Here is a 24,075-nt window from a genome sequence, read left to right on the forward strand (position 1 = left end):
AAGACACCGCAGGGGAGGGGCCGCAATCATGCAGACAGGGAGCTGGCCGTCAAGCCTATTCAGTGGGCATAGCATATGTCCGCTGTGGTGTTTTAAAGGGGTACCCCAGCAAGCTAAAGTGTCTTGTCAACAAGCCCTCTCGGCCGCGCTTTGCTAGGAGCCGCAGTGCGCAGAGTGCATTGTCGGTTTTGTGGGCCCAGCACAAAACTTATAGTTTCGGACACCGCATGACGCCACCTGCCGGCCGCTGCGGGAACAACCGCTGATGGCTAATTTTTCAGCTGTGGGTTGTGAGCATGTGCCAAGGGAAGCGCATCACAGAAGCACAGCCAAGAACCCGTGGACGCTCGACCACGAACACGTGTAGGACGGGGTGCCGATTCTGCCGAAACACACAGACAGCACGTGAACAGCAAAACCCACGGGAGACACGTGTAAGTACAATCGCGTGGAGAACGCGTGAAATTCGTCTCGTCTGTTTCGGCTCTTAGCCTAACCAATCACACAGGGTTGTGTAAGGATAAAATGGAAAAAAGAAGGAGGATGTAAGCTGCTTTGGGTTCCCATTGGGGAGGAAGTAAACAATAAATAAAATAGAAAAGTCAATTTTACATCAACTTCATTGGCTTCGATATGTCTCTGGGCTCAATTAAAAGTGCTGTTTTTGACTTGTACAGCTCTTATCAGTTTTGGGCTCAAAGTACCTGATGGATCACCATGTATTCCAGTCTGTGTTCTGAGGTCAGCCAAAGAGGGTGGCTGTTAAGGTTACTAGTCCCCCTCTGGGGGCAGAGGATCCCTTATTCCCACTCTTCACCCCCTGCCATCACTTACCTGGCCAGCAGGGGGGAAGGCGGGGAAACGTTCTTCTGGGAGCCCCAAGTAAGCCAAATTGGGCCCATTTGGGGCCTAAATTGGCCTGCTGTGAAGTGCAGAAGCTCTCCAGGGCCCTTCCAACAGCGCTCCTGTGCTCTGCAGTGGACCGAATTGGGTCTGTTTGGGTCTGAAATCAGCCTGCTGTGAAGCATGGGAACATTCCAGGGCCCTGCATGATAATATTGTGCTGCCCTGACAGCTCTCCCATGCTCTTCAGTGGGTCGGTTTCAGCCCTAAACATGCCCAATTTGGCCCCCTGCAGAGCATGGGAGTGCTGCCAGAAGGGCCCCAGAGAGCTCCTGCGCTTCACAGCAGGCCCCAAACAGGCCCAATTTGATGCCAAATGGGCTGAAATTGGCCTGCTGTGGAGCTCAGGAGCCCTCTCAGGGGCAGCACAATGACCTGCATGATGACATCACTTCCTGGAAGTGATGTCATCGTGGAGCCCAGGAGCATCCATGCTTTGCATGCATTCACTACAGAAAAGGTGAGTACCAGGTCTCCCACCTCCTGCCAGGAGGGTAAGAGGGCCTGGCAACACTAGTGTCTGGGAACTGACTTTCATATAGATTAGTTTGTCTCTCATGTGAAGGCCTTCTCGGCAGTGGATCTTTGGGAAAAAGATATTGCAGACCAATTTAGTGTCTGATATTTATAGATTTTATAAAGTATGATCCAACCATAGCTAGTTGTTCCAGCTCATAAGAGCAAACATTTTGGCTAATTATTTTATAACTTTAAACAATACACAATCTACTGAAATATCTTCTTAAAATACATTAAAAACTATGTTATTTCATTCTTCCCCTTTTTTATTACAACAAAGAATATTAAAAATAAGGATTACAAGTTTCTTATACATATGGCTATTTGTTGGACTTCAACTAATACATCTCATCCTTGAGTTATAGCTTCCCTTCTATATTGAGTTGGACATTCTTGCCATTCTCCAGTGTTTCTTGTACCTGATCCCAGTCATGTATTATATCTATTGATAGACAATTTCTAATTTACTGGAGGCCATATTAGTCTTTGTTCTTTGCCCTTCTCCAGGTCTATTCTGTTCTAGGTCTCTGGACTACACTATTTGGCATGTTCAGAGGAGACACTAGGCCAGGCCTTTTTTTGTCCTCCAGAAGCATCCTCTATGATTTTTAGTCCAGACTAGTTACTGTCACCCTGTATTTCTGCTTATATGTGTGACAGTGTACAGGACAGGGTGTGAGACATGGTGTAGCGGGTTAAGGAGATGGATTGACTAGCCCACTGCTTTCAACGGAATAATATCTAATATCTAATCAGAGGCTGCATGGAATACATCCCAGCAGATACTGGCACTGTGGGCTGAGAATTTTAGTAGGCTCCTACTTTGAAAGATGCTTGAAGCCAGCCCAGCCATTTCTGAACATGAAACATGGTTTTTCACTTGCCTCTCTCCTCTGTGACTTCAAAGCAAGTATCAATGCAACAAGGACATTTGGCAGCAGGCAATTAGCCTATAACAAGGACTAATATTCTCCTGATTCCCCTAAACAAAGCTGTGGGAGTTTTAATTGGGTATTTAATGTGAATAAGAAACATGCAAATTAACTACCTGCTCCCCATGCCCTATGCAGAACAGATGTGAGTGCACAGAAAGCCAATCTATATCATCCCCAGGTCCCAAGGCGGCACATGAAATAAAGACAGCTAACTTGATTTTGGAGAGGGCTTGACAAGATCAAGACACAAAGACTGCAGGCTAGTGCTGAAAGCAGGGGGAGAACTTGGAGTGCAAGGCGACAAAACACACCAGACACCAGACAACCATGATGGAGTTGAAAGAGGCCACAAGTTTACTGAATTTACAGCTCATGGAGCATTGTCACTGCATAGGGCATGGATCCAAGCATTGGCTAACCTGCCTGCCAGTCAATGGCCTCCACACACTAGGCTGAGGAGGGGGAACCATGGGATGGCAGTTAGTGGGATACCATGTCAGTGTACACCCCTGTGTGGATCCCCTGCCACCTGAGAGTGAGGTGGACCTGAGAGTCCCGAGCTGGGCATGCACTTGCTATGCCTCACTCTCCAGACCCCCTTATGGGGAAACTGAGTTTCCTCCCAAACGGATCAGTGCCCAATGCCCAAATCACCTACTCCACTCTAGGAGAGATGCCGACCACGAGCCTGCCCAAACAAAGGGTTGGTGGCAGACCTGAGAGGAGACCATGCCTCCCAGGTCTGCAGCCCTTTCCCCACCCCTCAACCCCTAGGCTGGCCAGCTCTTATTGGCCAGCTTCAGCTTAGACCCAAGGTGGCACAGGCTGCCCACAGAGGCTGTTGGGAGCCCTGCCACCCTTCAAATTGCATGTCATGGGGAAATCTCTACTATATGAGAATATTTAAAGGTGCTGGGAATGGAGCAGAAGCAAAGAGAAGGAACAAATGATAAAACTCCAAGGCATTAGATCCAAAAAATAGATCTTCAAGCATGGAAATGAGAGGCTGAAGGACTTGATTGTGCAGCATATGGAAATCTGAAATGGCTTGAAGTACAGTAAGTAAATAAACAGAGAACAGATGAGCACATTGGAATAAGGCTGATTACTTCTTCCCAAGTCAGTACAGGGTGTTAAATGTAAGATATTTTCCGCACAGATGGTTTACCTCAGCTTGGATATTGGAAAGCAGTTTTTTGTCCTCACAGTACTTTGGTCCATTCATGCACCTTCTACAGTTTCTCCAGCTTTTCTCCCATCTTTCCCAAGCCTGCTTTACTGTGAAGTTTTGGGAAAGATTGCAGCAAAGACGAGATGGCTGCCATGTGGGTGGAAAAGTAGAGATTCTCCCAGTCCCACTCACATGGCAGCCATTTTTCTTGCTTCAGTATCCACAGCAGCCATTTATCCTTCCTTCCCCATCGTTGTGGATCTTTTTTGTTTTTTAATCAGCAACTGGGTATCAGATTCTCTGAATTCTCAGGTTTCATTAAAAACAAAAAAAAATCTGTAGTAGGGTTGCCAACTCCAACTTGGAAAATTCCTGAAGTTTGGGGGGTAGTGCCTGGAGAGGGCAGAGATAGGGTTGCCAGGCCATCTCTGGCAACTGATGGGAGCTTCAGGGAGTTTCTGGAGATTCTTAGAGCTATCTGATGTCAATTCTGAGTTTTCCCTGGAAGAAACATCGTGGTGTAGATGCTGCTGACAGTTAATAAAAAATGTTTCTCCCACCACTGCTTTGAGCAGTGCCAGGCAAAAACAGCCACCAGTGGGAGGCCTGGCAGCCTTATTCAGCAAGGACGTAATGCCACAGAGCTCCATCCAAAACTGCCATTTTCTTCAGAGAGCTAATCTTTGTAGTCTGAAGATGAGTTGTAATTCTGGGAGAACTCCAGGATGCATCTGGAAGTCAGAAACCTGAGTCTTTATTTTTATTTTTTATTTTATTTATTATTTTATTTGTTTACATTTTATTCTGCCCTCCCCGCACTGGCAGACAGACACAGGGTGGATCACATTTATATACATTAAAATTACAACCACAATTTAAAACATAAATATTTAAAAAACAAACACAAGCAGCAGAGGTATTCCTTTCTTCTAATATCTTTGCAACAAAAGTAGCTAGGGATTTTTAAAAAAATGAAAGGTGAGGGTTCTCAGAAACTGATTCACAGATTGTTGTAACCATATTTAATTGCTGGAAAAAAAATAGCAGTAAGAGGTTTGGGAGTAGGAAATGGCTGCTGGTAGGCGACTGAGGCAGCTGGTAGGAAACTGTGGGGAAAGCTGCCATGTAGAAGCCCCACTGCTATAGTGCTGCATTAGCAGCTGCAGCAGCAAAGGGGACATCTCAATAATCTGCCCCTGTGCAAAAAACACCATAGTGACATTAGAATGGTATTCTAGGGTTTCTAACAAAGGTCTCCTCTTTCTTACTTCCCTTTCCCTTTGTCTCCTGCCAAGTGTCTTGCTGGGAGGAACTGAGGATGGTACCGGGGATTAAAGCTCCATAATGTTGAGAGATCAGAAGCTTAAGGCCTACATACCTTCTTGTGTGCCACTGAGATCCATTGTTGGACCTGTGTTGGCAGTGCGCTTGGGATCATAGGTAAGACTACTCTGTCGAATCCAGTCAAAGTTGTCTGTTGTGTCCTGTGTGTAACCACAGATCTTCTCATCCTCAAAGTGGCAGGTATTATCTGGAGGCAAGAAGAGAGGCTGATAAGTAGCTGCTAAACTTCTTTATTTGATGGAGTACACAAGAGGCAAAAATAACTGTATTGCTACATTTAGATTGTTATGGGGACTCTCATTCAAGAAGACGAACTGCATCTTCCACCACAAGTGGGGAACCCAGAAGAGGGCTCAAAAACTAATCAGATAATTTTTTAAACAATGAATAAATTGGGAGACTGAAAGTTTAGTATATCCATGAAGAATTCCTAGTCTGGGTGCAGAATGTGTTGACACATTGAGATCTGATAGCATAACTGATGTGTTTAATTAAGACGTGAGGTTTCCACAGACAAAAAACTTTATAGCATCCCCCAAAGATGAATCATGAAAACATGTAGTGCTCAAACCTGCTGCGTATCATGGACCCACAGATACATGTATATATTCATATCCGTATTTTTAAGAAGTGGAGAGCAGACACCCAAATGGATGCCTATGATTTTCATTCTCCAGTTCTCTAGCAGCAAAGTCATGATAGTCTTAGGAGGCCCAAAATATAGATGTACTGGAGATTAAATGAAAGCTTGTATCCTTCTAGGCTTCTGATTCTTCAATATTTCTGACTCCCCAGTCAAAAATTGCCAAAGCTGCACTGGAAAGCCCGTGATCAACAATTGCATGAGCTCATTTATGATTTGTGTGAGAGAAGGTTTCGAAAGTTCAAATGGGTACACACAGTTCCTTCTGTCTTTCAAGCTTCCTATTATATCTGTGATTCTTCACAGTCTGCCACTTTCTGTTTATTAATTAGGAAATTTAAAAAGTGACTATAGCCAAGGAGGGAGATTCACAGGAGCAGGATCATGGCGCATGAAAGAAAATGGGAATCCTATTGAAACAGACTTTTTTGTGGACTCAAGTCCTCCCCAGCCTGGAAGGGTGCAAGTTTCACATTATACATAAGAGTATGAAAATGTACAGTAATGTTATAACCAATGATCTTTCAGGAAATGGCTGAAGAAAATAAAGGAAGATTTTAAACAAGAAGTATGAGACTAGGAATCAGGGATGGACAGCCCTAAATTTAAGTAAACAGATGCATAGCACAACAGGAAGCCGCTGTAAAGGCCCACAAGGGCTGGTGATGTAACTATAGAGTCAGATCAGTCTCTGTGTGCATATGAAGCACTTATGTACACAGAAATCCTCTTTCATTTCAGCAAAGGACTCAATTAACATAGGCAGGAACAAATTTGAGGACCCAGTCCATCTACTGAAACAAAGGGCAAGGAAATAGATGCAGAGGAGTTAGCCGTGTTAGTCTGTGGTAGCAAAATCAAAAAGAGTCCAGTAGCACCTTTAAGACTAACCAATTTTATTGTAGCATAAGCTTTCGAGAATCAAGTTCTCCTCGTCAGATGCATGGTACAGAAACTGGTCAAATATAGAAGAGGAGGGGGGAGGAGGGGAGGAGAGAGAAGAGGCAATTAGGGCGTGAGAGGAAGGGTGCAACCAAAACATTCCTTTGGTAGTAAATGTAAACATCTCCTTTTGGTGTTGGGGTCAGTTGGAGTTTGCCCTGTTAGTTTGTAGCAGCAAAACCAATTCCAATGCAGTTGGGGAGAACTGTGGTTATCGAAGGCTTATACTGCATTGGAATTGGTTTTGCTGCTACAAACTAACAGGGCAAACTCCAACTGACCCCAACACCAAAAGGAGATGTTTACATTTACTAGCAAAGGAATGTTTTGGTTGCACCCTCCCTCTCACGCCCTAATTGCCTCTTCTCTCTCCTCCCCTCCTCCTCCCTCCTCTTCTGTATTTGACCAGTTTCTGTAACATGCATCAAATGAAGAGAACTTGATTCTCGAAAGCTTATGCTACAATAAAATTGGTTAGTCTTAAAGGTGCTACTGGACTCTTTTTGAAAGGGCAAGGAAGCAGTCCTTGTACCCAGTTGAACATGCGTGAAGTTGTCATTTTGATTATTTTTTCTTTTTCAATCTCCCTTTTGTTTCCTTTATCTTCAGCCCTCTATACTGAAGGACACAGAGCAGTTTTTACTCAAGTTCTGTAAAAAACAGAACAGTGCCTATCTTGTTTTGCGTAGAGTCTTGGCTGTGTCCATCCAGAGGTGTTCTGTATCTGATGGAATAACTGACTGCAGCCAGGACAGAAAGGTTGCCCTTGGTGAAGTTCTGCTGAGTGCTGAACCAAGAAGGGCCTGTGGAGACTCAGCTGGAGAGCTCCTGTGAATGAACACAGCCAAAGGGAGCCTGGCTGCCCACTTAACTGCTAATTAACCCTGACTAAGTGCTCTCTATGCAGTCCATTCATTTCTAATTAGCGTCCTAATCTAAATTAGCCACTGTTCATCATGCTGAACGCTGGGGGCTGCCCAGCATCTGGAGCTGCCAAAGAGGGACAGGCGGGCACAGGACATCTGAGAGGCAGGGAACTGCAATATCAGACTCTATAGTTTATTTGAACTGTTTTGTGGCCAGAGCTGAGAGGCAGGAACTGAGGCACGACAGCAACTGCTTAGCAGCTCTTCCAAGGAGTTATGTGAATGAGATGGCTGCCCTCCAGTTCATGCAGTGCTGCTCCAGAGAGTCCTGCAGCAGAGAATGGCAGAAAGAGATGGTACACAAGGCTTGGTGATTCCAACACCTAACTTCTCAACTTCACTTAGAGGTTGCTGCACTGGCTTTGCAGCTCTACGAGTGTTAATACAACCTCAGGACGCAATAGAAACCATACAATCAGAGGGGAGAATGGATTCAAAGTTTATCTAAGTCCAGGCTCCCTCCTCCATTTTAGGCAGAATTCATCACAAAATCATCTACATCTGCTTCTGTAGAGATACTTAATCCTTGATTAAACTTACTTGCCACATCCAACCAAAACTATGAAAGTTACAGTTAAAACCCATATCCAACAGAAATGCAGCCCAATGCAAGGCCAAAATCATGTGTCATCATTAAAATGGCCAGTGATATCATCATTAGAGAAATTGGGCACTGTGTGACTGCAGCATACATCAACACCATCCGTTCCTCCATACCCCCCCGCATGGATCAGAAACTGCAAGAGCAAAGCGGTGCTGCATGAGCAGTTCTCAAAATAAGACTGGGTATAGCAGGTCAGGTACAGCAGACACAGCAATGAACAGATGGTTAGTGCACTCAGCATGAACATGACCAATCATCTGTTGGAGGTAGGGGGGGAGGCTTTAATTCAGAGCTCCCCCAACCTTTCCAAGCAGGTTATCAGCTCCATCAAAGCTGACAACTGGCTTGGTGTGCAGAGATGCAACAAAGCAATTCACTGCTGAGCACAGGCATCTCTACGCTGAGGCCTCTGCGTACCTCACATAGTCAGCAGCTTCATTCTAGCTTATATCACCAGCCTAGAAGAGATACTGGGAGATCTGTAGATTATTATGTTTAGTTCCAAGCAACCATTGGAGATGAAAAGTTCAGATCAGGGAAGTGGTGCTAAATCCTGATCCAAGCTGATTTTCTAATCCAGGTTATACCACCCACCTCACAAGTTACTACCAGTACCCTAGGAGAAAAAAGTACAGGCGTGATACAACCGCCTGCACTCCCCCCCTCCCCCGTGGACCAAACAGCAGCTTGAGCTAGGGGTGAATTAGACACAGAAAGCAGCATCAAAGAAACATTTCTTCCTTCACATTTCCCACCAATTCAGGGCATTTGAACTAAAAAAGAAAAACAATTTAGGCCATTTGAACTAAAAAAGAAAACCATAGGAGCTTCTCTTACAGGTCATACAATGTCTCATTTAGTGAGGCTCTTGGGGAAGGTTTCTCTTTACATTTTCAAAACGTTGCTTTACAACAGGTTTGAATTAGCTGTACTGCTACCCAAGAATCTTTCCCCCTCCTTTCTTAGCTAACACATGGCATCAGTTTAACATTACACAGGAACAATTAATGAAAAGTTAATATACTTAATGTAATGAAGCATCACATAGTCAACTGATCCAGAATGTGAGCAGAAGGCAAGTACTGGTATTCTAAATAAAAAGGGTGGTTTTTTTGGTGTTTTTTTATAAAAGGTGGGGAGGGGGAGAATACTAGGGGAATGTTAACAATCACACACAGTCAAACCAAAATGGGAGTTATCTGATCTTGCAAAATTAGATGTAGGTAGTTATGTTCAGGGCCGGTACTGTATAATCTCAAAGTGCCTGGAAAGTAGGAATTCGTCTACAAGTGCAGTCCCTAGCTATGTATCCATTCCACATACACACCACCATAATATAAAGCATTAACATCTGAATAACCAAAGAGAAAACAGATGAAGAAATAATTATATTAAGTGATTGTTTGAGCCTGTAAATTAATCAACATTATTTGCCCCTATATCAGGCTGCCACTGGCATTAATAATCCAATCTTTACCTTTCAGTCCAGAGTGTGGGACATTCACTCCTGGGGTTTACTTTGGCAGTCATGTGTGATGGCTCTTTCCCCCTTATAACTCACCCTTCCCAATTCCCCTCCAAGACCGGTTGTGGAATTCAAGATAAGAGGGAGAGATAACTGCAGAGGGTTCCATACTGCTGAGTGCTAAAGGGGGTCATTCTGGCTGAATTACACAGCTCAGCCATAAAGTTAGTGACAGTCCATCATGCTAGTACTGCTATTCCTACCACCAATATAACCTAAGAAACTAACATATAGCTGCTTTCACAAAGTAGTTAGTTTATGGCAGCTGGGCTCATACCAGCTTGAGTATCATATCTCCCAGGGTTGGATATCCTGTGTTGAAATTGCAAGTAGGAACAGGTACCCATAATTTTTCCCTATGGTGGAAAAACTGCACCTGCTAGCATAATTTTGCGTGTGGAAATGGACAGCTTATGAGAAAGTGTTAAGCAGCCATGCCCTGCCATTCTTCTGATTGAATGTGTAGCCTCCAGAGGCTTCCTTTGGTAATGGGGGAGGGACAGATACAGATGATGAAGCATCTAGCTTGGGTCTGAGGATATCCTCCAATTCATATTATTCCTTGACTTTACAATTTCATCTACGAAGCGGGCTCACAGCTAAGTAATAAGACTAGTGATTGCATTTGGTTACATATGCACAGGGGCTGGAGAGGATTTCATTCCTTGTGAAAGGGCAGGGGAGAGTTTTAGACACATGGGAGAAAATTCAGATAAAAACGAAAATGAAAAAAAAAAGCCATTTCTCCAGCGGGGAACCATTTCTGTGTACCAGCTATAAGCCAGAGTTGGATGCTAACATTTTTCCTTATATTAAGAATGATGGGGGTGGGACTTACCATAAAGGCATCCTGTGATGTCACTTCCAGCTGCATACATGAAACTGACATCACCATGTTGTGGAACACTCTAGGATTCACCCAAAACTCTATGATAAAAACCATATTGAGTGGTAGCACGGGACAAAGATTGAAGGAAGAAGTTTGCCTGCAGGCCACCCAATTTCCTTACCATTTCTCAATGGGATTTCAGGAGCAGGACAACAGCATCCTTCAAATAATGAGAGTGAGAAACTGAAGCGCACTTAAGTGAAAAATCTTTCCCTTTTGGAAGAGCCATGGCTCAATAGAAAAACAGCCAAGCAAAATCCAGAACAAGAAGCAAAATCCATGTAATACGTTTTGTTATAGACAACCAAAATGACACAAAACACTGTGCAAGATTTTGAGCTTATCAGAACTATTAATCAGGCTAGATTTTACAAAAAGTAAAAGATGGAGGGGAAAAAAGACTTTCCAGGTCAAGATCTTAAGACCCTGTCTTGCCAGCCTATAGTGTTAAGAGGCTGAAGGGCTCATAGACTCAAGTGTAATTAACTCAAGTGTAATGCTGCCTTCCCAGAAGAACAGCAGCACCTTAGATACCAACAAGATTTTTCAAGGGTATTAGCTTTTGAGAGTCAAAACACCCTTCTTCAGATAACTTGAGCTTTGACTCTTGAAAGCTACACCCTTAAAAATCTTGTTGGCCTCTAAAGAACCACTGGATTCAAATCCTGCTCTTCTACTGCAGACTTGAAACTATCTTCCTGGAAGAAGAAGCATAATAATAATAATAACATACTCTGAGTGTGGGTTAAGTTGTCCTGAAGGGCGGTATATAAATCAAATGTTGTTGTTGTTATTATTCATACATTTTCACTTATTTTCATCTCAGTAGCAGCAGGAAATAAAGGAAGTAGCAGTAGCAAGTGAGCAGCAGCTCCATACAAACTATTTGTAGCATCTGGGAACCCCACACATGAAACCACATCCCTCCCCATTCTTTATTCAGCCACAGTTTCCACTTTTCTAAATAAAGTGGCATGGTTACCTCTTGTCTACAGAACAGGGTTCTAAGGCTGTGCTCATCACTTCCTGAAACTGTCCCAAATAATGCTGACCCTCCTCATCCGAAATCTCTGAGATCTGGCATTTTGAAGATAATGAAAGTTTACAGCTCAAGAAAACTTAATGAGTATCTTCAGAACAGAGTTAGTCCCTAACATTAAGTGCTACAGTCACATTTCTTGAACTCCATAACTGATTTGAATGGAGAATAGGACAGACAGTGTCTATTATTCATAACACCTAAAAATTGAGTCTTCGAGTTTTTAAAGCAACATACATATAGAGCAAACCACTGAATGGTCACCTCTTACATTTCTGGCCTGTGAGGTGCCCAGGCCAACACTGTTGAGCACAGCATGCAAGATGAGCAACTTCTGAGTCTGGTCCAGCAAAGCAGTTGTTATGTGTGTTCTAATGTTGGGGAGTTTTATTCTAAGTGAAGAACCCAGCAACTGCCTTCAAAGGAAGGATGGATCAGCATATATGGAAGATTGCACAGAGATAAGTTCTATATCTAAGTACACATATAGCCCAGTCCCCCAGTTAAGATTTGCCTCTCAAGTCATGGTCTCTGTGCCCTTACCTTCAGAAGTGAGGCAGGTGGCAACTAGAGACAGGACATTTTCTGTGATGGCACCTCATCTGTGGAATCCCTCCACCGTGAAGTTTGCTTGGCACCTACTTTACTTTCTTTAGATGTGCCCAAATACATCTTTTTATCCAGGTTTTTAATTATGGGGGTTTATCTTACCAGATTTTTAATGGTCTGCTTTAGGTGTGTGCACTTCAGGTATCTGATTCAGGAAAAATACTTGAATCAGGCTCGATTTAGAAAGCTTCGTTATTTCCAAATCTGGTCCCGATTTGGAAATCCCAAAGCAAAACTTCCCGAAGCATTTATAATGTTTCGGGAAGCTTCAGGGGTCCTCAGAGTTAAGTTTAAAGGGCCCTTTCGCAAGCGGCAAGCCCCTTTAAACTTTACTATTCCCATCCTTTCCTCCCCGCCCCCGCTTACCTAGCACCGGCTGGAGAAGGAGGCCCTCCTGCCTCCCCGCTGGACTCCGGCAGTGGTGGCCCTCTCTGCTGGCCAGCTGCACTGGCATGGTGCCGGTGGCAGGGAAGGCCCTATCTGCCGGCCTGTCGCACCGGCCGTGCTGGCAGCAGGGAAAGCCCTCTCTGCTGGCCAGCTGCACTGGCGTGGCAGCAGCAGGGAAGGCCTTCTCTGCTGGACAGCCATGGCGGTGGCAGCAGGGAAGCCCCTGTCTGCCGGCCAGCTGTACTGGCTGTGGCGGCGGCAGGGAAGGCCAGCTGGAGCCTAACCAGATAAGTGGGGTTGGGGGTTGGGGGATGGGGTAAAAGGGTAGAGGTGAGAGTTTAAGGGTGGGGGTGGCGTCTCCCCTCCCCCATCACTTCAGTATGCTCCGAATCTTTACAGAGCATACCAAAGCAACTTAGAAACCCGAATCCGAAGCGGCATGCCACTTTGGATTTCAGGGTTTATTCCAAAGCTTTTTTCCCGCTTCGGGTAAACCTGAAGCGGGAAACCCGAATATTTTTCGGGTGCACACCCCTAGTCTGCTTCTGTTTTATGGATAGCTTTTATGTAATTTTTAATGGCTTGTTTTTAATATTGTGATATTGCTTTAATTGTAAACTGGCTTGCATAGGACTCTGAACTGTCCTAAATAAATAAATATAAAATATAAATAATACATAAATCTAACACGCTGAAGGTTGAATGGGGGGTACTAGTCTTAGTAAAACTACTTGGAGATGAGTTCTGGGACTGAGTGCTAGATACCTTTCTAAGAGAAGTATTTGCTTATAGGAAAAAACTGTTTGGAAGGTCATCTTTTAATTAATTTATTTACATTATTTATAGCCTGCCTTTCTCACTAAGACTCAAGGTGAATGATACAGTGTAAGTCAATGTGATCAATGGCTTGGACATTCAATAAACAATACAATAAAGCATGGGTTTCAGACTAGGGGTGTGCACAGGGAAAAAAAAGTTGATTTGGGGAATTGGTTCAGTAAAACAGAGCAAGTTTGGTAAAATTCAGCCATTGTTTCCTATGGGAAACTCAATTTGGAAATTTCCAGTGGCTGGGGAGGGTGTGTGTGTCATTTTTGACCAAATTTCACCAGGTTTTCATGAGACCTACACCTAACTGTCCTCCAATATTTCATAAATATTGGGTTCCAGGGGCCATTTTATGGCTTTCCAAAGGTGCCCCAGCCACCTCCAATCTGCATTATTCCCTATGGGGAAAACCTACAATTAGCCTATCTTAAAAACACTTTTTAAAAGTTCACACTTCACATCTCTCTCAGAATATTCAAAAAGTATACCCGAACACCATTAGGTTAAGTTAACAAACTTAACCAAGCACCCCACCAAACAGCTCCCCCGAAGAAGAACAACCAGCAAAATTGAACATCTGACCGAATCAAATTTCTATGCCAACCGAAAACAGAATCCAGCAAAAAAACACTAACCAAACTTCTGTAAAGGAAGCCCAACAGCAGGAGAAAACAGCACCCCCCCCCACAGAACAACCAGCAAAATGAACAGTAAATATAACCAACTTTAAAAGTCAGTAATCAAAGCCCCTCTACATAAAAGCCCAGTCGAAGGCCCCTCACACACAGCAAAAAAGCAGTTTTTAAAATGCAACCTAAAAAAATCTTTTCCTCCCCCCTCCCTCCTATCCCTCCCAGACACCAGGCCAACCCTCTCCAACCAAAGAGAGAGAAAGCCCAGTGAATCTACGACTCTCAAACCAGGCACCAGTCAGGAATCCACTCCACTCACTGAGCACCAGGATCCAATTGCAGTCCAAAGCTGACCAGGAGAGAAAGCCAACAGCAAGCAGTAGCAAGCAGACAGGGTCTCTCAATCTCTAAGCCAGAGCAAAATGGAGGCTGATTGAGGCAAGCCTCCTAATTTAACTCCTTGCAGCAGTTTAAAAGGCACTCTCCTTCTTGAGAATCTCATTGACAAGAGAAGGAGAGCTGCTGCAATAATTGGCTACTCTCACACTCCCCCTTCCCCTCCCCCCCCCACTCTCATCTGGTAAAAAAAGGTGGCAAGCAATGTTTCTTTGCTCTTCCTTAGCAAAGGAACAGCAAGGAACCGTGCTGCCGTGTTTCCCAAATTTTACCAAATAATTCGATAATCTTACATTCAGTATTACCAAATTCATTCAGTAACACAGATTTAAGTTCGGTAACACCTAATTTTACCAAATCAGGTAAAATTTGCTAAATTTTACTGAATACTGAACCCAAATTGCACATCTCTATTTCAGACATCTGAAAACAAGCAGAAATCTGATACAGAACTTAGACAATGTTGAAATAAAGCATAAACAATTTAACATGACATATTAAATGATGTAGAAACTACCCAGTTGCAAACTGGATTTAAGATGGAGTTTGAGCTTGGCATCCATCTTCCAGGGGCAGGTAGGACCACAAACAACTATGCTTTATGATATAGTGACTTGCACTGGCTCTGTGCTCTGAACAGCTGCCTGACACAGAGAAATTAAACAAGCGAAACCATCCCTGTCTCAAATAGGAATGATGGAGAGAAGGTTAGGCTAGCACAATCATTATAGCATTGATCCTTATGTTTCTGCACTTTACAGCCCGATCCCATCCATGTTTACTCAAATGTAAGTCCCATCAGCATCTATGGGGCTTTGTAAATAACTGTGCTGAAGATGGCAGCCTTGATACATAACAAGAGGGAAGAGAACTCAACTTGCACTCCTGACCTGAAGGCCTCATTCTCCCTGAGTCCAGATATATGTGGGCTGGCAGTGGGTGACTCAGAGGTGAGAGAAGGTCACCCTGCATATGGTCAGGAGGCACTCATCAACATCCAGCCTCCAAATGCAAAAAGACAAACATACAAAAAGCCAAGCTAATGCTTAGAGATAGGGGAAGTGCAGTTTCCCAGGCTGGTATTTTGAACAGACTTTGCGCTTCAGACTTCATTGAGCCTTGTCTTAAATTCCGTTTGGAAATCAGGATACCCAAGAAACAGAATCTGACTTCTGTTTTACAGCCTTGGCTCAAAGTAAGACGAGCTTGCAGTCCATCCTCTTCTTAGATTAACAAAGTAATCAGAGGCTCTGCAATGCACTGCCCTGAATTAGACGAGTCATCACTACACTAATATTCCTGGATCTTCTGTACTTAGTTTGGTCTTTGGGACACAGTTCAAGGTACTAAATATGACCTCTGAGCATTACACAACTTAGGCACTATATACAATGAAGACCCTCTCCTCCCCTATGTCCCACAGTGATTTCTAAAATCAGCAGATTTCTTGCTTTTTCTACTCCATGCATCAGATATGTCCAGAGACAATTTCCGTGGCTTTTGCCCACTTTAAAATTCTCTTCTTCCAAAACTTGCTCAAGTTCCTGGACATCTTCTATAGGAAATGCAAGGCCCCATTATTTTAAATTGTAGAAGCAATTTAGTACAAGCTATTTAGTAAAAAATTACATTTATTGGGTGTTTATTATTTATTTTACCTATACATTTTAAGCACCTTCAGAGTGTTCTAACTTTTAAATATCTTTAATTGTTAATGCATGACTTGTGACTAAAGGATGATTTAGATTTTTTAATAAACAAAGAACTGAGTCCCATTACTTACCTACTGGGTTGGGGGAGCTGAGTGCTGGGGAAAGAATCAGAAAACAGAGGTTTTTGAATATTATTAAACCTATATGAGAACATTCAATGACACAGCAGGAAAAAATGTCCAGACTTTTCTTAATATGTTTGATTAAAGCCATGTTGATACTTGAAACCCTGGATCAAAAATAATCTTCTGGCCATAGCAAGTTCTGAGAAAAAAAAGAGTTAGTTTTGAGATACTTATTTCAACCTTTTGTGAAGCCTAATGGGAACTGAGAGAACGTAGAACAGAGGCCAGTTGTTGGGATGGGAAAACAGTGGGAACTTGATGACATTTTATAAAATGGAATTTCATGTGAAATGGGATTTGAGGATTTGGCTTCCTATGGAAGAAAAAACCCATGCCAAATAGAAGATTCTACTGCTTGAGGAATCCAAGCTACTGTATGATTCCACTAAAACTGTGGGTGCTAACAGAAACACAAAATGTAGTCTGCTTTATATTTGACTCCAAGAAAGTGAAAACTTATATGTTAACTGAAAGCAGTTAGAAGCTCCTGGAGATATGAAGTAGGATTTGAGGGATGTGGAGTCAAGAGTCCACTTTACCCAGGAAATCAGGCCATGGCATGGATCCTATGCCTTCATTCCACACATGCTTCTCTTTGACCATTATAGAGGCTGTGCTCAGCTGTGGAGTGCACACTTTCTCATGCTAGACACTTCTGCTTGCACATAACCAGTGTTTTTGAATGAACCCCCAAACTACCTTGCGCTGTAGGAGTGTATTATACAGCAGTGGACAGCTTCATGCAGAGAGTGCATGCAGAATGAAAGCATAGGATCCAAGCCCATAGAAAGAAGTGTATGAGATTCTGTAAGTCCTTGTTTGGAGGCTTTTGAAATCTGCAGTCCTTTGAGATTAAGTTAAAAAATAATGGCAAGTTTATTGAAATATTTATTCCTGTCTATGTACATTTCTTTCCACTAACAAAAGATTGGAGGCTACCAAGACAAAAGAATTTAGTGGTTGAGGGTAAATCTGAGAGCATGTGTTGTAATTCTACTGCTGCTACAGAGGTCTGGATGAGAGATGGCCCAGACACTACATGTATGCTTCTCTGAGCTATTTGAAGGAAGACAAGGGTACAAGTATAATAAAACCTCACAAATTTTTCTGAATAGTAGGATTTGAATCCAGGAACACCTTAGAGACCAACAAGATTTTCAGGGTGTAAGATACCTCCTGGTATCTGAAGAAGGGAACTTTGACTCTTGAAAGTTCATACTCTGATAATTTTGTTGGTCTCTAAGGTGCCACTAGACGCAAATTCTCATGTTCTACTGCAGGGCAACATACCTGAAACTTTTCTGAGTTATTCCGAAATACCTTTCTAGATTCATCAGAACAGAATTAAGCTTTCCACCCTATCAGGTAAATTTATTCATGTCTCATGGACCGCAACAAGAGCTCTGATCATTTTCTGAGTATATAGAGAAGGAGAAACTTACGTTCTGTGTAGCGAATGATACGGGTAGCCATGTCTCCGGCCCCAAAACGGGTCAAAGGTGTCAAACGAACCTCATAACTATGAGGCACCTTCAGGTCAGTCAGGATATGTTCTAGCAGCATGCCCTTCTCAATCTTCTTCACAGGAATATATTTGGGAGACAAGGGCCTGTGATTCAGCTGCAGAGACAGATATCAGGGCCTGGTTAAAAAAAGTAAATAATTCTGAAATCTCCAGGCTGAGGAACTCTTACAGGTTCTCTCATTCTGGTGATTTCTCTCTCATAATATCCAGCATGGTCATGTATGACACAGCACAAAACTTTAAAATCCAGAACAGGTTTTTAAATACTGAGAATTCTCAGATGTTAACAAAAGAAGACATTTCCAGCCTTCAGATTTATAATGTGGAATGTTAAAGGCTCAGAATTCAAAAAGAATCTGGGTCATACTGCTAGTGGATAGAATGTAAGAATGTCATTCTTGTTGCAGCAGGGTCTTTTCTCACATTACACAGCAAGAAAGTCAGGTTTCCCACAGGAACAAGGTGATCATTCAACAGTGCGCTCCAGATCACCTTTGCTCTTTGATAAGGGTACTTATATGACATATTTCCCAAGTAATTGTTTGGCACAGTGTGTGTGTGTGTGTGTGTGTCTGAGTGTGCTTGTAACAAAAACAAAGTGAGAGGGTTAAAGACTAGGACTTGCTCCTCTCCCCCATTAACCGGAATTTTGGTAAGATTTTTGTCAGATTCCTATCAGATTATCTGAGTCAAGAGATACAAAAAGCCATTTTTATACTCAGCTAACCCTGAAATTCAGCTGTACAGCTGTATTCCCTTTCTCATTTCACTGAAGCAAGCTGGTTAAACTCCAGGCTGAGTTAGTAGTTACTCCTTCATGTACTTTAAAACAGAATTTAGAAGCAATGGCTTTCTCCTCACCTATTCCTTCTACTCTTTATTAGCAGGGCCCAAGGAACTACTCTTGAGTGTATGACTGAGATCTAGGACAAGAGGCAGTTTCTCCAAGATTGTCTTAAAGATAATAAAATTGTTTCTGGAATCTTGCCAGGATCCATTTTTAATCAGTCATACTGCATATACGAACAATGGATATTGATTCAAATGCCAGCCCCTGCAGTTCTGCCATCCTATTTCTCTGAAGGCCTCTCATGACCTCCAACAAGCAAGAACTTATCCTGCTCCCACTGTAAACCCCCCTCATATACATTGGCATGCAATGCAGTACCAGTTGCCTGGAAACAATGTGAGGTCTGATAGCAAAATGAAGGTGAAGTCTGGTGCCAAGGAAAGAAGGTTATTTGCAATGCTGAACTAAGTAAGGAGTATTAATAGGGGGACAGTTATCCCAAGGTAAGGGATAAATGTTCAGTTATGGCTGGTGCATTCCGAGGCCTCAGGGCCAACTCTCATAACATGCATTCCAGACTTGGAATAGTTCCTGTAATGTTGGTAGTTTCCCTTGGCTGGTCATGTTTGTAAATGCACTGTATGAATGACAATTGGCTTTCCAGTAATCCTGCAGTGTTTCTTTTTGAAAAGTGCAGTTCATGATCCCACGGAGTGGCAAACTGTATGTATGAACTATTCACAAGACTCATCTGCATCCCTACATTCACCCCTGGAAGCCACCTGGTTTCAGCGCTTAGTGTATTTCCCAACATGACACAAAACATACTTTAAAGCTCTGTTGTATTACTTGTACGCACATATGAATATTGTTAATATGAGACAGAAAATGTAAAGAAGCCATTTAAATCAAAATACATTCTAGCTAATATAAGAAACTGCCAAGTAAACCCCAATCACTGTTTCTTAAAACAACCTTTCAAAAAACCTCCCCCTGCCTTCTCAGCCTGCTTTGTTCTGCCATATCCTAACGGTGTCCTCTTTTATGGAAATGAGAAAGAGAGTGCATTCAGCATGAATCAGACATTGCCAAACATGGTGGTGTTTTTAACACTGGAAAAATCTGTGTCTTGCTTTTTCTGAGAAAGTTCTAATGCAGATACAGACTTATGTTTCCCCTACCTCCTACCCCTTAATAATTTCTAACCTTCACCAAGAGAACCAGCTTTTTTGTTGTTGCATAAATGAACATCATATAAAAACAACAACATACAGGGTCCAGTATAAATATGTAACATGTCCCCCTCCCAGTCATGCCCTGCCTATACAAGAGTTGGTATCTGAGTTTGCTTGTTTTCTTCTTCCCCTTCCCGTTCCTTTTTGTCTTTTGTGTCATACGTATTATATTTTGGAAACTTGTTTTGAATTCTAAACTGCTTTGAATGCAATAGCAGAAAGTTGGTATACAAAAACAGTAAAATAAATATATTCTTCATCATATATTATTAATTTTTTAAAAGTAACATTGATATCACGGACATCGGCATGCAACCCCTTCCATGCCCCCCTTCCATGTTTAGACCTTTACGAGACGCATGGAGAAGAATAGATATTGGGTGTCTGGTAGGAGCCAAAATCCATGATTTGCAATTGTCATGTTACTAATAATTCTTTTTTTAGAAGAGAAGAAAAATCAACCAATAGGGAAGATTCCATCTGTTTTGAATAAAAAGATCTTTCACTTCCAATAATCTACTCACATCAAGGTAATAATGTAATCCTATATCTCTGGACAAACACTACATGCCCATTTTGGCACTGTGATGCCCTGACTAGACCTCTCAAAGCCCTATTTTAGAAAATCCAGCCAGGATAACTTTACTGTACAATATCTCGTAAGCACCAGATGCCTGGAGCCAGAAAACACTATGAGAATCAACTACTGATAGTGCTAGGATTTTTTTGCAAGTGTCCTATGTTCAGTCATGAAAGAGTTAAATTGTTATTCTGTTTGTTTAGTCAGGTAGCTAGTTAGCACAGGACCACTTAGGCCTGAGTAAAAGTTCCCACCATAGAAAGGGGAGTCTTTAGTCTTAATGAAGGAATCTAGGATTGTCTGTCGGATGAACAAGTTTATTGGGGGGCAATTAACTAGAAACATATACTAAGGTTTTATTATTCTTTGTCCACTCTCAGTATAAGTCTCTAAGCTCTTAGTCTAGCCATCAAGATGTAGTTAGTTAGATATTCTTAATTTTCTTACCAAATGTACCCCTTTCTGATATGTAGTAAAAGTATTTTTCTAGAGCAAAACCCACAGAAGTCTGTCTACATATTTCCAATGAGCTAATATTAAACTGAACAGCTTCTTTCCTTTTAATTCTCACTACCAACAACAGATAGGAAGTTGGAAGATTAACAACAAATGATATGAGTAATAAAAAGAAGAAAGAGCAAGGATAGGGGCTCATTCTCAATTTGTATTTAATAACAAAAACAACAATATTCGATTTATATACCACCCTTCAGGACAACGTAACACCCACTCAGAGCAATTTACGAAGTATGTCATTATTATCTCCACAACAATCACCTTGTGAGGTGGGTGGGGCTGAGAGAGCTCGAGAGTGCTGTGACTGACCCAAGATCACCCAGCTGGCTTCAAGTGGAGGAGTGGGGAATCAAACCCGGTTCTCCAGATTAGAGTCTTGCGCTCTTAACCACTATACCAAACTGGCTCTCACACCAAACTTTAGGATGCTCTTTGATCCTTAAGGAGTCTGGATGTGCTTGTTAGCAATGGCCAGTATGGTCATACATTAAGTTTGGCTCCAGCCATAGGACCACTATACATCTTTCTCATCCATAATTGATGGGGCTAGCTCTGTAAAGGAGCAACACCACCGAATCTCTCAATTTGGTAGATTTTTCTTCATACAGCCCCCATGACACCAGCTTCTGTCCTGCTCCTCTTTATGTATTTTGTGCAGTTCTGCCTCAATTCAAATGTCTTTTTGCTTCCTGATCACCCTGGCCCAGCAATGTGGTCCAATATTACTCTGGTACAGTTAATAAAACACACACAGCCACCAAGGCTAGGGAAAAGGCATGCTGCCTTATTACAGATTCTGAATCCTGAGTGGAGGAGCTTGTGCAGGGCCCAGCAATGAGCTCATTCATCACTGGGTGCAGTAAGCTGCCAGCAGGGCCAGAGCAGAAGCACAGCGCAACTCTCAGTCTCATCTCTTTGCCTTCACCTCCTTCCATTTCAAATAAAAAGAGCAAGATTAAAAAACCAACAACACAAAACTCCATTTCCCTCATTTGCCAGTGGTCTGCTGCTCAAATATAGTTACAGGAAAAGGAGAAATCAGCCATCCAAATATCTGGGATATACAACTATGTATACAACTAGGTTAACCCCTCCCCAAAGTATAGAAGCAGTGCCTGTAGCTTAAGATATGAATGCCCACTGCAGCTGCAATTGTGAGGGTTGGCAATTACAACAATATTGCCAGCTTTCAAGCCTTAGCTCAACTGGTTTAAAGACTACAGAAAATTAGGCTAAGCTTTTACATTCTTTTAAGGACCAAACTAGACAATACACCTGCCACAAGTCAGACAGGCGTAACATTGAGGATTTAGCTTTCCTAAGATTGCTAGGGCCTGTTTATGATGGTGAGACTGGGTGTAGGAGACAAGGTGTTAGGTTCGTGGCAGGCCACACACTAGATTTGATCTTTGGGATAGGGATTCATGTGGATCTAGATGAAATTTAAGCAGTACCATGGTCAGACCACTTTGTCCTGAAGGCCTGTATGGGCACACCAAACTCCTCCTCCCCCTGCATAGGCAGCAAGCTGATTTATGCTTGCCTGTGGAGACTTATGGATCTGCTTGGATTCCAGAATGCTCTGTGGGATCCGATACCCTCTGGCGGCTTGTTGGATGTGCTGGTAGAGGACTGGCATGCCCGTCTCTCTGAAGCCATTGACAAAATTGCTCCCCATTGCCCTCTCCGCCCCCATACCAGACTAGCTCTGTATACTGAGGAGCTATGACAGTATACTGAGGAGCTATGACAGATGAAATGGGAGCTGAGACAGCTAGAGTGAGTGTGGCAGTATATTCGTGACAAATGAGAAAAAACATCTTATAGGACGCTTATGAAAGCCTATGAGATGGCAGTGAAAGTGACCAAAAAGGAGTTTTATGCGGCTTCCATGGCATCCGCAAGTTACCGCTCACCTCAATTATTTAGAATAATTCAATCTTTAGTCTCCATATCACAGAGAGAATGGCAAATTGCTGATTCAGGACTTAGCTGTGAGGTTTTTGGGAGCTTCTTTGCAGGTAAAATCTTGTCCCTCTGCCAGGACTTGCTGGCCACGGTTGATACAGTACGTGAACTGGAGGCCCCTTGGTTATCTTCTGGTCCAGTTTTACATCACTTCAGCTGTTTCTCCCAGGATGAGGTTGACAGGACCCTGGCTGTTTGTGAGGCCTACTACTTGCCCCTTGGACCCTTGTCCATCATGGTTGGTTAAATCCAGCAGTGACAAACTTCAGGACCCGTTAGTGGAGATCATTACTTTATCTTTGAGCTCGTGCATGTTCTCTGGAGTATTGAAAGAAGCAGTGGTAAGGCCCCTTCTGAAGAACCCATCTTTGGACCCCACTGATCTGTCCGGTTACCACCTGGTATGTATCTCCCATTCCTGGGTAAGGTGATTGAGCAGGTGGTGGCAGAGCAACTGCAGGCATTCCTGGATGACTCCTCGGTCCTGGATCCATTTCAGTCCAGCTTCCACCCTGGCCATGGGATGGAGACAGTGCTGGTTGCCCTCACAGATGATTTTCGTTGGCATCTGGATGGAGGTGACAGCAGCATTCAACCCAGTCGATTATGACCTTCTGACCCACCACTTTGCCAATGTGGGGATATGTGGGGCCACTTTGCAAATGTTGGTCTCTTTTCTCCATGGTTGGGGACACATGGTGGTGCTTGGGGAGCAGATGTTGCTGAGGTATGTGGTGTTTCTTAAGGGGTGATTCTCTCCCCAATGCTATATGCGCACCCTTTCCCAGTTAGCCTAAAGTTTCGGACTGGGATGCCATCAATATGCTGATGACGCCCAGTTGTATCTGTTGATGGATGGCCGGCTGGATGCCACCCCGGATGTTTTGGCCAGGGCTTTGGACCCTGTGACTGTATGGATGAAGCAGAGTCAGCTGAAGTTGAGCCCTGTGAAGACTGAGGTCCTGTATCAGGGTCAGAGGTCATTGAGCTTGGGAATCCAGCTCCCAGCCTGAGATGTGGCTCATTTGACAGCAAAGAGCAACAGCAAAAAGCAAGGGTGTGATTCTGGATGCCACCTTATCAATGCAGGCCCAGGTCTTGTCAGTTGCTAGATTTGCATTTTTCTATCTTCGGCAGGTCAGGCGACTTGCTCACTACCTCTTTGCCCATGACCTAGCAATAGTGATACACACAACGATCACCTCCATATTGGACTACTGTAACTCACTCTATGCAGGCCTACCCTTGAAACTGACTCAGAAATTGTAACTGGTCCCGAATGCGACAGTGTGTGTCCTCATGGGAACCCCACTTAGGACACATATTTGACCT

At 43.1% G+C, this 24,075-nt stretch overlaps 1 protein-coding gene across 1 annotated transcript in view; it reads right to left on the bottom strand.

Annotated features, from left to right (window-relative positions):
- MDGA1 (MAM domain containing glycosylphosphatidylinositol anchor 1) overlaps positions 1-24,075 on the bottom strand; it is a 397,523-nt gene that overhangs the window by 63,697 nt on the left and 309,751 nt on the right. The window contains exons 11-13 of the mRNA XM_054993181.1: positions 17,572-17,749; positions 16,076-16,099; positions 4,907-5,059 (exon numbers count right to left, since the gene is read on the bottom strand). Of these exons, the coding sequence (XP_054849156.1) occupies positions 4,907-5,059; positions 16,076-16,099; positions 17,572-17,749 (355 nt within the window). The remainder of the gene's footprint in view (positions 1-4,906; positions 5,060-16,075; positions 16,100-17,571; positions 17,750-24,075) is intronic.

This window comes from Eublepharis macularius, chromosome 1 (genome assembly GCF_028583425.1).
Source record: "Eublepharis macularius isolate TG4126 chromosome 1, MPM_Emac_v1.0, whole genome shotgun sequence".
Classification (NCBI taxonomy): Eukaryota; Metazoa; Chordata; class Lepidosauria; order Squamata; family Eublepharidae; genus Eublepharis; species Eublepharis macularius.